At 39.1% G+C, this 15,030-nt stretch overlaps 1 protein-coding gene across 2 annotated transcripts; it reads left to right on the top strand.

The window, feature by feature from the left end:
* Positions 1 to 215: 215 nt before the first annotated feature.
* On the top strand, positions 216 to 14,998 carry prpf40a (PRP40 pre-mRNA processing factor 40 homolog A). Of its 2 annotated transcripts, XM_069147190.1 has the most exons (27): positions 272 to 290; positions 2,291 to 2,371; positions 2,537 to 2,680; positions 3,836 to 3,919; positions 4,560 to 4,578; positions 4,670 to 4,689; positions 4,780 to 4,821; positions 4,961 to 5,071; positions 5,490 to 5,610; positions 5,904 to 5,928; positions 6,074 to 6,280; positions 7,537 to 7,642; positions 9,142 to 9,206; positions 9,313 to 9,477; positions 10,528 to 10,636; positions 10,769 to 10,919; positions 11,066 to 11,199; positions 11,418 to 11,532; positions 11,866 to 11,957; positions 12,129 to 12,245; positions 13,027 to 13,164; positions 13,275 to 13,370; positions 13,483 to 13,569; positions 13,701 to 13,791; positions 13,889 to 13,950; positions 14,057 to 14,212; positions 14,604 to 14,998. In XM_069147190.1, the coding sequence occupies exons 1-27, from the start codon at positions 288 to 290 to the stop codon at positions 14,691 to 14,693; spliced, it is 2,631 nt and encodes an 876-aa protein (XP_069003291.1). In that variant the 5' UTR covers positions 272 to 287; the 3' UTR covers positions 14,694 to 14,998. The 2 variants fall into 2 exon arrangements, with proteins under 2 accessions (XP_069003292.1, XP_069003291.1); XM_069147191.1 differs by lacking the exon at positions 2,291 to 2,371 and having other exon boundaries at positions 216 to 290.
* Positions 14,999 to 15,030: the final 32 nt, after the last annotated feature.

The raw sequence follows: 15,030 nt of genomic DNA, 5'->3' as shown, positions 1-15,030 counted from the left end.
TTTGCGAAGATAAACTTAAGGTCCACTAACTGGCTTCTTTCATCTCATAGTCTTCCTCTGCAGAGTGTGGCTGTATGTATTTATGTTGTTGTAAATGTTGTTTCTGTAACTCTTTGACTGCCATTGTCTCACCTTAAGTCGCATTTGTGCGCATTTCTAACGCAGAGTGACGCCACAGAGTCCCCTACCTCTGACGTCATGCCCTCAGATCGAGTTCAGCCAATCGTTTTGCTCGTTGTTGAGAGGTGCAGCTCAAATTACTCGGAGGATCTAACCCTCTCGTCAACATGGTGAGTGCAGCCGTTCAAAAGAATAGTTTACCTACAATAAAGTAAAAAGGCGAACAAATAAGTTGTAAAGAGTTCATATGTGAATATTTTCCGTTTGGTTATTGACCGTTTGTTTGACCCCATTGTGTGATAACAATATCGTAGACCACGGGTTAGCATGTCGTGTTAGCACTGGGCTAAGAGCGGCATATACTTACCGTCATGGTACAGAGTATGTCCTGGAACTGGTGCCTTTTTAAGGAATTAAGTAACTTACTGGCTGGCAATTTGCTTTGTTAATGCGTAATGTTATTCAACACGCTTAAAGGTATTCATAAACCAAAATATAGGCTGGTGAAGGCGTATTTAGCTTTCTAACTAGTTAACGTTTGGCTGTAGCATGAATTGATTGTGTACCAGAGTTTAGACGGAGCCTGCAGCCATTCATCACGAACAGTAGCAGTTGCTTAGCAAGTTCACGTTAGTCGAAGACAAAGGTAAGGTTTATTTACATCTGTCTATAATCATAAATCAGAACTGAAGTCGGGTAAAATGCACAAACACAAACGAGATCGATCTGCTGCTCCGGAGGTGATCGGAACACGGCTATTGGTGTTAGCGTTAAATCGGGAGCGTTTTCTATTAACATCGTATATTTGCGCTGTTATTTATCTACAATAAACATCCCATTAACCCAAATGAATTAAGTCTTCAGTGATATCAGTTAAAATGATAAAACATCTCGATAGACCTGCTTACAAATGCATGAAAGAGAACAACGTTATAAGAGCACATGTTGTAAAACATTCATTACTGTCGCCTGAAGCTGATCGGACATCTTTCACTTTGGAAGCTGTAAAAGTGCAACTCGATTAATCGATTAATCAATTAGTCTAACGACAAAAAAATGATTGTCAACTATTCTGATAATCAATTCATTGTTTTGATTTGATTTTTGATTTTTTTTTTTTTTTTCTGATTAAAAAGTGCTAAAACTGATTCCAGCGACATAAATGTGATTTTTGTTTTGTTTTGTTTCCTTTATTCCTTCATCATTATGAATTGAGTTAGTTTTGGTTGCAGACTTTTGTTTGGAACAAAAAGAGACTTATAAGCTGCACTTTGGGCTTTTAGAAACACTCATCATCATTTTAAAGACCAAAGAACTAATTGATCAATTGAGAAAATAATCAACGATGGGAAGAAAAAACAACAACATTTTTTTCAGGCCCTATAAAACTACTGCATTTCTTGATACTATGAAAGGTTCTTCATGTTATTTAATTTCTTTGTTAAAACTTATTTCATTTAAAGCTGCTTCGACTGTATAGATCCACTCAGCCATAATTCATTAAAGAAGGTTTGGATTTTGATGAAACTGTTTCAGAGATGTGTTGATTCAACTTTGATGGCTGTAGATTGTGGTGTTCAGTTGTAGTTAAAATACTGTACTGAGAGGAGTTCATTCACGTTTTCCCATCCTCCTTTTTTATAAATATGGTGGACTGATACTACAGTTTTAAACATTGAAAGCAGATATCCATGCACCCCTTTTTGATTGTGTTTAGGTAGGTAGGTAGTTACTTTATTAATCCCCGAGGGAACATTTTTTCGCTACAGAAGCAATAAGATAATAATAGAATAATAGAAAAGCAATAAAATAGCAGTACAAAATATTAAATATAAAATGCACAGTAGATACAGTACATTATATATCTATTATATACACGTTTAACTGCACACATGAAATTCATCATTTAGTTTATTGTCCTTATTATTAGACTTAATGGTAATCAAACTTAAGTTGTGAACTTTCTTAAGCACAGTAATAACAAGGATATTCTAGGGATCCAAATCTAAAAAACATATATATATATATTAAAAGAAAAGGAAAAAAAAAAAAAAAAAAAAGGGGGGGGGGGGTGGTAGCTTTCTTGAAAGAAGCAGGCTGCTACCTTCCCACAACACCACTGACTGTTGTGAGTTCACTAACTCTGTGTGGTGTTTCTTATTCATGACAGTCTTCATCGGAGGCTAATAATGGCCCGAGCCAAGCGCCACCTTATCCAGGTGTACCGCCCTCAGGGATACCTCCCCCATTTGTAAGTCAGTGACAGAGATATTTTAAAATTAGCTTTTCACTTTTGGTTTCCAGTCATCACACAGGGTTGTGCTTTAACTAGTGAATTTTAAAGGTCTTCATTACAGTTTAATTGAATTTAATATGTATATTTTTTCTCTCTCTCTTCCTGTCTTCCTTTGTCTAGATGGGACCACCAGGAATACCCCCTCACTTCCCTCCCATTGGAATGCCCCCTATGGGACAGCGTCCTCCCAGCATGACACCTATGCCACCTGGTATAATTCCCCCTGGCATAATGCCACCAATGGGGGCACCACCGATGGGGCAGGTGAGCCTTGTAGGGAGCTTTTCTTTTTGAATCTTTGGGTCTAAGTGGCCTGTGTTTCCACTTCCCCCTGAATCATTTGTAGCCTTATGGCATTAATAAGAAGCAAGTGTCAGGAAATGTTTGACAATGAAAGAAAAACTACTCTGTCTTGGGTTTTATTTGAGTTTCTGTGGTCATTTCTTTCATCGGTGATGATAACACTCGTAATGGCTGAGATAACAGAGAGTGGCAACATCATCAATATTCAGATGGATGAATTTCCACGTTAGTCAAACTTATTTGGAGTAAAACCAAAGCCAAATGCCAAGCATCCATCAACCTTTACAGGAAGACTTAATGGTTTAACTTCTGGTTCTTCTGGTTGTAGTTTCCATAGATGTGCGCATTGGTGATTTTTTTTTTTTTAATGTGCAAGGAGAAATGATAAAACATTACAGGTGTGTTTGGTCTTACCTCAAAATGAAGTGGCAGCTAAGCAGTCAACCTGTCAACTTGTTTGCCACCTGTGTTATCATCTTAAATACAGATAGTGCTTATTTTCAGTCACTATTTGAAGATCTCGGAAATAAAACTAATGTTAGAATTTACTTTCTTCTTTAACTCAGTTCTGTGTTAGTTTAGCAAATGTCCACAGAAGCCATTAAGTTCAAGAGTGAAAAATATCCAGTGATAAAAGATGGCTCTGGCTATTATTACATGTACTATTTTTCTTAAAGAGATGCAAATTAAACAAAGAAGATTGCTTGTTTATTGTTTTAAATCTTCTGGTTGAATAAATACATGAGGGAGCCACATTCTTTTCTTTTTCTTTGACTTATTTATTTATTTATTTATTTATTAACCCAAAATGGGTCACAGTCGGCAAGCATATGTGATTCTATCATATTGGTGTGATCTTGGGGAGAGGTGTTTTATCAAGGTGCCAGCAACGCGAGCCTAAAAAGGTGGTGAGTGGATGTATTTTGGTGTGTTGCTGCCACACAGATCACAAGCTGTGGCATCACACCATTAAATAAGGACAGCAGAATCAGCTTCACTCTCACCCCACTTGCAAGCAGCCATCTATACAGACACCAACACCTCGTCTGACACTTCTGTCTGCTCTCGGTAGTATGGAAATGCCAGATGAATATTTCATGATGCTTCTTTCATTAGATGCCAGGCATGATGCCACCTATGATGCCAGGGATGATGATGCCCCCTCGCATGCCAGCTGCGGCTGTACAACCAACGGGGCCGGTGAGTCTCCACACTACTTTTTCATCAGTGCTCTGCTTCACACTTCTTCAAAGTACAAAGCAATCTGTGAAATGCTAAATGAAGCTTTTGCAGAGCCAAGTAACACTTCTGATGAATATGATATGATGTCACTCCATAAGAAATATTAGTATATAGTAATCTGCAGATTGAGATGAAACAGCTGAAAGCATAATCAAATACAGCATCTGATTAAAATTAACATGAACACTTGAGTAAAATGTGTTTCACATTGTCACTTTTTTTTGTTGCTTTGGTACAGCTATGACTCACCGTAAATGTAAAGACACACATCAGCCCCTCATTGTTGAAGCTCTGTAAATATTTCTTGTTACCTGCATGTAAATGAATTATGCCAATGAGTTGAATGATATACTGTATTTATTGTAACAACATCCAGATTGATTTTAAAGGTCATAAGACAAACTGAACCAACACAAGTCTATGTTAGTATCTTGTTGGTGAGGAGTTGGGCTCTAATTAGGAAAGCTTTGCCAGTTACTGTCTGCTGTAAATAATGAGTGTATTCCTGATCTGTGGTAGAAATGTGCTGATGTAAACTTTCAGATTTGAGTGTATTTTTGGGGAAAATAAGATACTATTAAACTTGTCTTTTCTACAGCCTGGTGTTGACTCCACAGGTAAGATTCTTAATTTGTCACTTTGAGAATCAGATTCTTCCATATTTTATGTTTATTTGAAATACTCACATATTTCCTTTTACCGTCACAGCTGCTGCACCTGGAACATCTGTAAGTGTAACACAATTTCTTCATATGCAGTAATTGCAAGTTTCCCAGTAACTTCAGTTTGTTAACTTTTCATTTCTTTCTTTCCTATAGAGTACCACAAATGGATCGCCACAGGAGGAGCAGCCGAAAAAGGTTTGTGCACGTTGAAAATGTAAATATTGGAGTTAAAGATTTCTCACTATTAACAAGGAAATGTAAAAGAATTTCAAATGGAACCAAAGTAAAGTGTCTGAAATGGCTGATTTATGTTTTTTTTTTTTGTCTGCCTCAGAAGTCCCTGTGGACAGAACACAAATCACTGGATGGGAAGACCTATTATTACAATACAGAGACGAAGCAATCCACGTGGGAGAAACCGGATGAGCTCAAATCTCCTGCAGAGGTACAAACTCTTATCACTTACATAATATGTTTAATATCTGCTTCTAAAGAGCCTACAAGTAACCATTTGTTATATATTATATGTTCTCAAGTTTTACATGTACCCTTCAACATGACTTTGTTTTGTTTTTTAACCCAATTTTACTCATTTAGCAGGGATAGTTCATTAAAACTAATGAAATTGTAATGTATCAGAGTCAGATAACGTCAATAATTTGTCCTCTGCAGTCCTGTTTTGAGAACATTAAAATGCCCTACATGCAAAGTGTGATATTCTAAACAATGCTGTGCATCTGTGAAACAATGCTTGGGTGCAGCACCGAAGGGTTATAATGGTAGAGAAAACTGCACTAGCTATTGCAGTGACAATGCTGTAAATCAAAACTGAAAAATGTCCACATCATTTTTTCCCTTCTTAGCAAATGCTGTCTAAATGCCCTTGGAAGGAGTACAAGTCAGATACGGGGAAGCCTTATTATTACAACTCGCAGACGAAGGAGTCCAGATGGACCAAACCCAAAGAGCTGGAGGATCTGGAAGGTAAAGTGCTGCCGTCTGATGATGTCAAACTGGTAGTGAGAAAGGCAGTGATGTCCCATACTGAGCCATGCCACACTCTGCGGTTAAGCCTTTAACAGCATGTTAAATGTTGACTGCTGGGTTGTTCAATGAATGATGTCGTGCATTTGGGGCTCTGAGCATCATTGATGTAAAAACACAGGAATACATGGTGTCTCCAAAAGTACTTTTATCTCTGCGGCCGCCCCTTATCTGCAGTCTGATTTGAAATGAAAGCAAGAACTCTCACAGTTATCTCTTTTTGTCTATTCCAGCTATGATCAAAGCAGAGGAGAATGGGTAAGAGCTTCCTGCATACCTGCCATTATGCTCCATGGCTCCACTATGTATTATAACCAACAAACACAGAGGTTAATAAAAATGATTTCCACCTGGTATTCTTTTGATCAAGCGGTGTGGCTTCATTGTCATGGTCTTATTTCAGAACGGCAGAGGCAGCAGCCCCTGGAACCGCTGCAGCTCCTACAGTGCAAGCAGATAACATGGCCACTATGGCAACCATAATGGAGGTGGAAACTGCAACAGCCGTCTCAGAGGAACACCTGTCCCAGGCGGCTGTGCATCAGACAGCTGAGGTCAAGACAGCAGATGCGCCTGTGGCTTCCTCCGAGACCACAGAGGGCACAGCCAGGTAAACAATTATGATCCCTATTTGAACAGCGTTAAAACAACGACAAGCACTAAGCACTTTGTGAGTGTCTTCAAGCACGCGTTTTATTATGTTTCATGTGGGTCCAGGGGTGCATAGCATACAAGGCCTAAGTGAGATTGAATAGAAATCGGAAGGTGTGGTGATTAATAACCACTGTCGGCCATTCACATCACTGCTGTCATTGATCTGAAACAGCTGTGCCAATCACGGTGATGCAACAGCTCAACCAACACGTGCAAAGAGGCTTCGTTAGTAAATTATATTATTGTCTGAATGGTGCAGAGCAATGAAGAGTGACTGCTGAGCAGGGTTAGAAGTTAGAAGTTAAAATGGAGGCAGTGACACACGAGACTGATGAGCTGCTTTAATCCAGCATCCTCCATTTAAACAATAGAGAATCACATCATTACAAACCAGTCGTGTATTTCGTGTTAAATGCGGTTACTGGGCAGCAGCCTGGTGTCATGTAAGTACTCAAAGGAAATGCTTATGCTTAATGGCACTGCGCTCTAGCGTGATACTTCTCAAATCTGAGGTTTATCAACATATGTGTCCTGCTGCGTTCAGATGGCTGCAGGGATTTAATCAGCTGAAGGAGAAGCTTTTTATACAATATAAAGCAGCTGTGGACACAACATACTGTAAGAATCCATTGCAGCAGTTTTATTTTTTTTTTAGCTGATTTTAAAAGCATGGTCACTGTGGAAAGTAATTATTTGAAATGGCTTATTTACATTCTAACAATTGTTTCATATTTAGTTGGTGTTGTTGATACATCACCATGGTTTGTGCCAATTCTCGGGACAAAGTCTAAGACACATTTGCCATCAAAATATCAACAACTGACTTTGTGCTTTCTCATGAGAGTGAATTCTTATGTTTAGCCATTTGTGTAGTTTTAGCAGAGCTGAAAGAAAAGGTGCAAAGCAATTTATTTTTTCCAAGAAATTGCCAAACTGTCGAAGTGTGACTTGTGCTCGTTATTTCACTGCCACAAATATGGGCCTTGTATCCAAAAAGTACTGTCCTCAGATATACACCATATACATCAAGCCAGAGGTATAGTGCCACAACTGCATTAGGTTAATTCTCACACTATACTTTTAACTTAATGTATTTGTAGACAAGGAAGTTTATTTTGGTGCTTTGTGACTTTATTTTAGTGCAAGCCCCTGGATGTGATGAAAGCTCATTTTCTAAAATGCAATATATTTTCTTTCTTTTTCTGCGATCAGTATCGAAGTCACGAAGGAAGACCGTCCAGAACTTCAAAAGAAGACGTACAAATGGAACACAAAAGAGGAGGCCAAGCAGGCCTTCAAAGAGCTGCTGAAAGAGAAGGTAAGTCAGGCTGTCAAAGGGTGTTAACATGTAGATGAACCAGAGGTGACATGCTGTAGGAGAGAAGCCTATTGTCACTGTAGGACAGTACTGAATGGTCATGATACTTGACATTTAACTGGTCAAATGCTAAATATTAAATCTGCTTGTTTCCGCGTGGTTGCCCGGACATTCACAAGTATCCATTAATATGCTTTTAGCTGTGACCATCTCTTAGTGTAATGGATTATGTGACTTGGTCAGTCAGTCAAAAAGACTCTATTTGCCAAATCATTGACAAAAACTGTGGGACTTACAGCGTCATCACTTAGAGCAGGGCTCTGCTTGCAATGGCAGATAAATCAGGATTTTATTGTGACAATTTACTGTAAAGGCAGATGTTGATTTGCTACTGATTATGTGCTATATACAAGTCCTTTTTTCTCGTGGTGTTGTACTCTTTGAAAATGTTCTATATGTTTCCGTTTATAAAATCTGAATAATTATTGATTCAGATGTTGGGCAGTCAGGCAGTGTGTTGCAAGTTTTTTTTTTTTTTTATCTTGATATTGCACAGGGTTGAGTCTTAAATCAGAGCAGACATTTCTATCAATAGCTAACTGTTCTGATTTGGGCATTAAAAAAAAAATCAGTGTTCACAAAGTCAGCCTCATCAAAGTACCACCATCAAGCGTTACTGTATATCGTAGGGCTCTTTATTGACTGCTTTACTTTTGGAGTTATTCAGATCCTTGTTGTTTTGAACACAAGTGATGTATACAACACGTGTCTGTTTTTAAGTATACATTTACAACCTCAGTCTCTGCTAAAGCCTCATGACTTTATCGTCACATCCTTTGCATTCTGATCCAAATCTAATCCCTGTCCCTCTTCTTGAGCTGCTGGGAGGTCTGTTAAGCTTCATCTCCTGTTGCTGTGGTTGTGTTGTATGTTCGGTGGCCCGAGCACCACCCACCTTGAATGCTGCTATATTTAGGTGCTTTTTAATTTTGTGCACAAAGCTCTCCTCTGAGATTGCTTGCCATTCCCTGCAAGATCTTAATGGCTCTGTCTTTATGATTAGCTTTATTGGATCAAAGGCACGGGGCTGGCTGGGATTAAGACAGTGAGAGAAAGTGGCATGCCTCACTGAGTTAGAATAACTGTGACAACTGACAAGACAGCAGCATGGGGTGGAATCAGTTCATAATGGATGAAGCAGTCACTCCCTGGGAGAAGCAAGTGGCAGAAAGCGGGCTTACATAAATCCTCAGTGGCACTTCTTGAATTATTGCCACTCCACACCTCTTAACCCAGCATCTATTAGTAATTAAGAAAATGTGTTGACTTCAAGCAATCACAGCATCATTGATCCTCCTCCTGATTCATATGCTGTCTCTTATCGAGGAGAGTAAGAATCAATTTTCTTTGATCTATTGTTTAAAGATGTAACAAATTTCATATGTAGTTTAAGAATTTGGTTTAAACCATCATGACTTGGTCCTATTTTCTTTCTTTAGGGTGTTTCCTCAAACTCCTCGTGGGAACAGGCCATGAAAATGATTATCAATGATCCTCGCTACAGGTACATTGTTCTCCAGGAATTTCTTTATCCAAATAACTGTGCAATGGCGGGTAAGAACCGTCCCCATCTCTGACCTAAAATTTCTCACTTTTACTTCCTAACAAAGTGCCCTTCCCAAACTGAGTGAAAAGAAGCAGGCGTTCAATGCCTACAAAGTCCAAACAGAGAAGGAAGAAAAGGAGGAGGCCAGAATTAAATACAAGGAGTCCAAAGAGACCTTTCAGAGATTCTTGGAGAACCACGACAAGATGACATCTACCACCAGATACAAGTAAGTGCAACAGCAATCTCTCAGAGAGTGTGTGTGCGTGTGATTTTTCCTGTATTGATTTTTGTTTCTCTAAACTGTCAATGTGATTATGCAGATTGGATCGGGGAAAGGTCATCTACGGTGTGTGCACGCCATCATGCAGTTACAGCACTGTTAACTTCCCCTTAAAATACTCTGACCTCCTAGCCCTGGTCACACTATTATACTGAATTTGTTTTCACTATAACAGAATGTTGCTCGACTGACATTGAACATTCCGAAAGTTATGATGATGTTGAGAGTGAAGGTGCATATGACATCTTGAGTTTGAATCTAATACACATTTTTTGTGTTTTATCCTCTTGTCCACCGTTTCCAATGAATTTCAAAATTTCATTAATGCAACAGAGATGCAACAAACTACAACAAAACATTTTTTTAGATGAATTTAATTATTTGGGTTATTATTCATTCTAACAGCTGACATCGCTTAAAATGTTGTCATTTTGATTCTTGGTGTTGCATGTGACATCCAGTCCACCAGCACTCTTTGGTTTGGCATATTATGTGAAAGTCATCGTGACGGACGGAGGGGACGGGCAATCGACGAATGACCTTGACAACAAGCCAGTTTCAAATTCAGCTGGCACTGGGGTTGTAATCTGGGATGACACACAGCAGGAGTTGGGGAGGGATGGCAGGGCTGTCTTGTGTGCGTGTGCGCAGCTACAAACTCCTTTGAGCGTCAAGGTTGTGACATCAGCCGAGGAAATGGAATGTTTTCGGTGCACATCTTGAAAGTTAGCTGTATTTGTGATCAGATCTTAAAAACTTGTTCCGTTTTTTAGTAACATTTCATGAGCTTTGCCGACCCAACTGTACATGTAATGGCTTGCACAAAACAATAACAATCAATGCCTTAAAGGTCAATTTAGCTTGTGAAATGCTGCCCTCATGTGGGTTATTGTGTGAAAATATTCTAAAATGTGTGTGTGTGTGTGTGTGTGTGTGTGTGTGTGTGTGTGTGTGTGTGTGTGTGTGCGCGCGCGCGTGTGTTTGCTTTGACTCCAGGAAAGCGGAGCAGATGTTTAATGAGCTTGAAGTGTGGAGTTGTGTTCCTGAGAGAGACAGGCTGGAGATCTATGAAGATGTGCTGTTCTATCTTGCTAAAAAGGAGAAGGTAAAGTTTTGTTTTACTATGGATCCGAAATCTTTCCAAGTCTTTTAGTCAACATGTTTATCATAATTATGCAGAATGAGTCATCCTTCAGTTTTTGGTACAATTAACAGCCTGGTTTTATCTTCTACCCAGGAACAAGCCAAGCAGCTGAGAAAGAGGAACTGGGAAGCTCTGAAGAACATCCTGGACAACATGGCCAACGTCACATACCGCACCACCTGGTCTGAGGCCCAGCAGTACCTGCTTGACAACCCCACCTTTGCAGAAGATGAGGAGCTGCAGAGTATGACACCAGAAACTCATGTCTTTATTTACCTACAGTAGTTTTAAACAGATAGTAGAAGAGAGAAGACCAAGGTTCACTTGGTTCCATGTGAATGTTTGTAAATTGAGTTTCTCGCTGTTGATGGTGTTGTTGTCTACCGGCAGATATGGATAAAGAAGATGCCCTTATTTGTTTTGAGGAGCACATTCGGGCACTAGAGAAGGAGGAGGAGGAAGAGAAACAAAAGACTCTCCTCAGGGAAAGAAGACGACAACGCAAGAACAGAGAGGCCTTCCAGGTGAGAGGGACATAAAACAGGGCATGTGTATTTCAAAACAAACCTAGTGGAAGTCATCAGCAAAAGAAAAAGTGGCTTGATATCCTGACTTCACTTCTCGTGTCATTTCTTACATTTAATAATGTAAATAAAACGTAAACAAAAATAACTCATTTTATTTGTTCATAAACGGGATGTCTGTTGCTGTGCTGAATTCATATATTGTTTTTTTCCGGCAGAAATTTCTGGACGAGCTTCACGACCACGGCCAGCTTCACTCCATGTCTGCCTGGATGGAGATGTACCCGACGCTCAGCTCCGACATCCGCTTTGCCAACATGCTGGGCCAGCCGGGTAGGACAGCAGGCCACAGCACATGCAGCTACACATGTCTGTGACATGCAGATGGCAGCACATGACATGAAATAAACTATACACAGCTGAGGACGCAAATCCTTTATGAATCACTGTTAAGCTACTGAATTTTTTTTTTGTACCCCATTCATTTTAGATATTTTTTCTTTTTATATTTGATACTTTGATGCATTCACTACTCAAAGTCCTTTATATTTATTTGCATGGCTTTAGTGTTCTTTGGTATGCTGACTTTATTGGCCCCGTTTATAGTTCTTTCGCTACATTGAAAAATATTTACACTTTTTGGATTTAATGATGTCTGTTCTGCAGGTTCCACTCCTTTGGACCTGTTCAAATTCTATGTGGAAGACCTAAAAGCCCGCTACCACGATGAAAAAAGGATAATCAAAGATATTCTTAAGGTAAGATTGTTTTACCTTTGCTGAAAATCTTATTTCTATTTGTGATATTGCATGGGCAATCTTGACTGTCACTATTTTCTCTAAGAGGTTGGTTTTGATATAAGTATATTTTTACAAATTCTGTTATTTTGTACAACTTGTATATCATTCTCTGTGGACGTCCCTCTGCAGGACAAAGGATTCCTAGTTGAAGTCAACACTAGCTTTGATGACTTTGGATCAGTCATCAGCTCAGACAAGAGGGCCACCACACTGGATGCAGGAAATATAAAGCTGGCCTTCAACAGTGTAAGATTCCTGTCTACATCATCATACATAATGATTTAACAGCTTTGAATAAAATTCAGCAAAGTTCCTTATAATGGACACAGATACTGTTAAGCAAAGTATGTGGAACATTTAAGTAAATGAGCTTAAAGCAAGTGGAATCAATGATTATAAAACAGTGTATGAAAATAACACTGTTAATACTGTGAAAGGGTCACTTGAATCTGCAGCTCCCCTCGGCTTCAGGGAGCTTTGTAACGAGCTGTACTGTTTTGATTAACCCTCATTCTCATAGAATAATTTTGACACCTTTAAAGCCCATCTCATACTACCTGCTCATCACCAAACTGCACGTGGACACAATTAGGGTTAGCCTAGCTGGTGAACACAGTGGAGCATTTGGTGATTAACGATGCAGGTATTTTCTTCAGGAGTTGTTAGAGATCCAACACAGAGCTAGAGTGAATATTGGACCTACATCGTTATGGTGGAAAGTATTGCATTATAATAGTGGATATGTAAATAAGCTTAAATAACCTATGGTAAAATTGAATTAAGAAATGTTGATGATTTGATCAGAAATTGTCTCCAGAAAGCACAGAAATTTTTGCTTTACTTTAAGGCTAAATATTAAGACTTGAAATGTTTTATTGAATTCTACTGCACAGCAAAACAATTTATTTGGATCTCAGGTTTTGAAACTCGTTGTAATGTAAATGCCTTTTCCCTATTTTTTTTTTTAAATGTTTTGTAGTTTTCTATGTATAAGATTAACCCACTTTGCAACCTTCTTCCCGGGTAGTTACTGGAGAAGGCTGAAGCCCGAGAGAGGGAGCGTGAGAAAGAGGAGGCCAGGAAGATGAAAAGAAAAGAAGCAGCCTTCAAGAACATGCTAAAGCAGGCCACACCGCCACTGGAGCCGGAGTCTACATGGGAGGCTGTATGTCCTTTATGCAGATAATGTTCTGCAACTGCTATTTTCTATTTCTATCCCTCTTCAGTTTTGATTGTATGTAGTATTTTGTGGTGACTGACATTTTACTATTTCAGGTCAGAGACAGATTCTTAAAAGAATCTGCCTTCGAAGACGTGACTCTGGAGTCAGAGAGGAAGAGAATATTCAAAGATTTCATGCATGTCTTGGAGGTAAGCCTGCCATGACAGCGGGAATGACATGAATTTATCAATATTGATGATGATGATGATGATGATGACAATGCTGTTTGACATGGTATTTATTCTTTATTTATTATAACAGCATGAATGCCAACACCACCACTCCAAGACTAAGAAGCACTCCAAGAAGTCCAAGAAGCACCACAGGAAACGATCCCGCTCCCGATCAGTTCGTAAACTTCTCCCCTTTAAATACGAATGAACTGCGGGCGAAGGATTTATCAATCTGTAATCTACAAAAATTCCTCCCTTGTCATGATTTGCAAATTTCTAAATTACTTCACTTAAATATTTGAACAGGGCTCAGAGTCTGAGGACGAGGAATACCACAAGAAGAAAAAGAGGTCACAGTCCAAATCTCCATCAGAACGCTCATCCAGCGGAGAATCTGGTGAGTGGTTTTCACAGTTTAGTTAATCAATTGGTCATCGTATGAAAGAAGTGCGGCATTATTCTCAATTTTTCCGACGTTTTATGCCTGAAACCAGAGAGAAGCTATAAAAAATCCAAGAAGCACAAGAAGAAGGGCAAGAAGAGACGCCATAAGTCTGTAAGTATAGAGGAAGGCGAGGAGAGTTTGTGTAGCGTTTGCTGTCTGTAATTTGAGTGTGGATAGAGTACTGGGTATGTGCACTGATTTCAATTGTGACAAACAGGCCTCGCCGGAGTCTGAAAATGAGAAGAAAGGAAGAGAGCGCGATGGAAAGCGTGAAAAGGACATGGAGAAGGATAAAGAGAACGACAAGTCTCGGGGGAAATCTCGCTCTGACTCTAAACAGAAATCTCCGAAAAGGAAAGCGGCCAAAGAGGAGGTTAATTTTCCTTATCAATTAATATTTTTTGTTTTAATTCCAGCTAACCAAAGTTTTAATTGCTGATTTTAAGATTAGCTGGATGTTAAAGTTGATGTTTATTTGAATGGTTCCAGTTATAATTGTTTTCAGAGATGATGAAATTGAGATTGTTGCTGCTTTTGACATGGAAAATACGTATTCTTTTACCTTATCATGGTAAAATTGATTGGCCTTTAGACAAAAGCTGCTAAACTAAATGTCATTCAAATTGATGCAGTTGTGTCAGACACTCTTCCAGGTAACCCAACTAGCTTGTAATCCTCTGAAACAGCAGTTCCTGTCATATTTAGATCAGCACATTTCTATTTCTCACAGTTTGTTACATTACTGTTATTCCTCTTGTGATCAGGGTGGCTGGGACACGTCAGGCAGTGAGCTGAGTGAAGGAGAGCTGGAGAAAAGGAGAAGAACTTTACTGGAACAGCTGGATGCACCATGATAATACCTCTGCTACTTTTTTCTGCAAACATGCATTCCCCTCCAAGCTCATCTGACTGCTGGTCATACCGCCCTCAATGAACTGTGAGAAAACACCTTTCACTGGTATTTATGGGAATGTGCTACACTGAGCTTACACACTTATTTTGTGACTAATTTGAAATCAGGAAACTGATCGGCTGATCATTTGTTAAATGTCAAGATGTCTTTTGTTAGCTTTGAGTATTTTCTTTAGTTGGCTGTAGTTGTACATGTTTTCCATTGCCAATAATTTTTATATTCAATTAAAAGCATATCTTAATGTCACACTGTCTGTCCTTAATCTGGAGAAGTATAAA

Source organism: Embiotoca jacksoni, unplaced genomic scaffold, assembly GCF_022577435.1.
Source record: "Embiotoca jacksoni isolate LCO1_2020_lvr unplaced genomic scaffold, fEmbJac1.0.p SCAF_134, whole genome shotgun sequence".
Classification (NCBI taxonomy): domain Eukaryota; kingdom Metazoa; phylum Chordata; class Actinopteri; family Embiotocidae; genus Embiotoca; species Embiotoca jacksoni.
Note: the sequence above shows the minus strand (reverse complement) of the source record. Positions and strands in the feature narration are given on the sequence as shown.